At 44.7% G+C, this 2,500-nt stretch overlaps 1 protein-coding gene across 1 annotated transcript in view; it reads right to left on the bottom strand.

Annotated features, from left to right (window-relative positions):
* The window catches only part of LOC106813340 (lysosomal alpha-mannosidase-like), a 28,573-nt gene that overhangs the window by 10,583 nt on the left and 15,490 nt on the right, over positions 1-2,500 (bottom strand). The window contains exons 10-11 of the mRNA XM_014817467.1: positions 1,309-1,415; positions 379-449 (exon numbers count right to left, since the gene is read on the bottom strand). Of these exons, the coding sequence (XP_014672953.1) occupies positions 379-449; positions 1,309-1,415 (178 nt within the window). The remainder of the gene's footprint in view (positions 1-378; positions 450-1,308; positions 1,416-2,500) is intronic.

Consider the following 2,500-nt stretch of genomic DNA (forward strand, 5'->3'; position numbering starts at 1 on the left):
TCTCTCTCTCTCTCTCTCTCTCTCTCTCTCTCTCTCTCTCTTTCTCTCTCTCTCTCTCTCTCTCTCTCTCTCTCTCCCTCTCTCTCTCTATCTATCTATCTATCTCTATCGCTCGCTTTCTCTCTACACGCTTTAAATATTCATGGCGTAAAATCATTGCGGATATATGTATTTGATATATGGTTTCATAATTCTCAACACTAAACAATGAAATACGAAATCAACGTTACGTAACGGGGAAAACTGATATCACCTAATTGACAAGTTCGCGTAAATCAGTGAAAGCGGGCCAACGACAAGAAATTAATGGGACTCAATAACATGACTAATAATTCACTGCTATCATGGCCGGCATAATGCAACCCTATAGCAAATATACCTGGCATTCGGACATTGCTACAGACAGTCTCTGTACGTAGTCGTTGGTAACATGCTGCTTAGCCGTTCCCCTATATTGCAACGAAACCAAATGAGATATGATGAGAAATACACAATACACACAAACGTACACATACGTGCTTGTACACACGGTACCAAAATAACATAGTAATTTTAATGTATGATGCTTGCCGATTATACCGAAACACAGCTCATAATCATAGCAATCATTTACACAAAAGTCTCCCAGTTTTAAGCGTGGCATATTAGCATTAGTCCTTCCCTTCTCTTACGAATCCTTGTGTTTTCACCTGAAACTAATACAGTAGTAGTAGCTTTCACGCCGTGACAACCGTATAAGCGTTTCATAACACCAGATGTGCATAACAAAATCTCCTTTATTATGTGCTCAGGATAATACTAAAAGCCATAACCCCCTGATATTATAACATTATTCAATATAATGCTTGATTATTTATAATATATTATTTCAAAATAGTACTGAAGCACTGAAGATAACTCATAAAGTTATTCGCGGTGGCATAATTGCCACTGTTTTAATCTTGAGGCGTGCAGTATTACGCATATATACGTGTGCGCCTACCTATCGCATTAACAACTACTATGTTAGAGCTTAGAACGATCGCGATCTAAGCGTTATCGCTTAGAACGATTACGTATAACTCACCTTAATGCATTTGATATCGGCGCGTACTGTGTCACACGTTCACGTATATATCTTGGTATTCTCCTCTTGAAATATGATTATCTCCCTCTTTCTCTCCCTTATTCTCCCTCTCTCTCTCTCTCTCTCTCTCTCTCTCTCTCTCTCTCTCTGTCTCGCCTTCACCATTCTCCCCCCTATAGCCCCCTATACATGTCCGGTTAGCAGCTACAATATCATAGCGCTGCGAGATATGTCATACTCACGTGACTGCATCGTGATGCTGAGCCACTCCCAGGGCATCCTTCAGCACGGTGACGTCATCATTATCTAAGGGTCCCAGCCTGGCCAAAGTATCCAACTGCTTACAAACCTGGTAGGGGCGAAAGCGTATCACTTTATCAAGGATCACTGTTCACAGATCGCACGTATCACAGATTACATGATTAATCTATATATTATTCGGTAAGCTTATTCTACTGCTATTAGTTTTTACTACTGCGTGGAATTGCTCGTTACTCATTGAGCAGAAGTGTAATAAACGCTTTGGTGTTGCTCGGCGAGTTCGCTTTTGTTGTAAATTACATCTGTAATGCGCCTTTAAGAACGCATGTCTCGTGCACGCCTAACGACGAACACTAAAGTGAATGCGTGAAATAACGTAAAATAACGTAAAATGCGTAAAATAACCCTCACAAGCATCCCTTCTAGACATCCTACCTCATCACTTTCCCCAGCCCCACTATATTGCTGACACCCACTGCCATCTATCCCCCCGTCCTCACCGTACTATGGACGCCCTCTTCCATCATTTCCTCATCCCAACTACACTATTGACACCCTCTCCCATCACGTCCCTCATCCTGACTACATCATAGACGTACTTTCTCATCACTTTCCACGTCCTCGCTACACAATCGACACAGGTCTGCTCTCGCCACGTCTCTCATCCTCACTGCACTACAGACACCCACTCTCATCACCTCCATCATCTCCACTATGCCTTAGACACAAGCTTTCACCACTTCTCTCACCCTCACTACGCTACATCAACCAACTCCCATCATTTTGCTCATTCACACTACACTATATATAGGCACTCACACCCATGACTCATCACACACACACACACACACATACACACACACGCACACACACACACACCACACAACACCGCGCGCGCCACGCAACGCACGCACGCACGCACGCCACACGCACACGCACACGCAAAACACGCAACACGACCAACACGCACACGCAACGCACCGGTCCACGCACACCGGCAGTGTGACGCACACACACGTCGTGAACACACCACACACACACACACACACCAGCCACAAACACGCACACACATACAAGAGCAGCACCCAGAAGACGGGAGGCGCAGACGGGAGACAGAGATCAGAAGAGGCAGCCGACAGAGGAGAGATCAAGATGCGATACCGAGGACGGCGC

Source organism: Priapulus caudatus, unplaced genomic scaffold (genome assembly GCF_000485595.1).
Source record: "Priapulus caudatus unplaced genomic scaffold, Priapulus_caudatus-5.0.1 Scaffold757, whole genome shotgun sequence".
Lineage (NCBI taxonomy): Eukaryota > Metazoa > Priapulida > Priapulimorpha > Priapulimorphida > Priapulidae > Priapulus > Priapulus caudatus.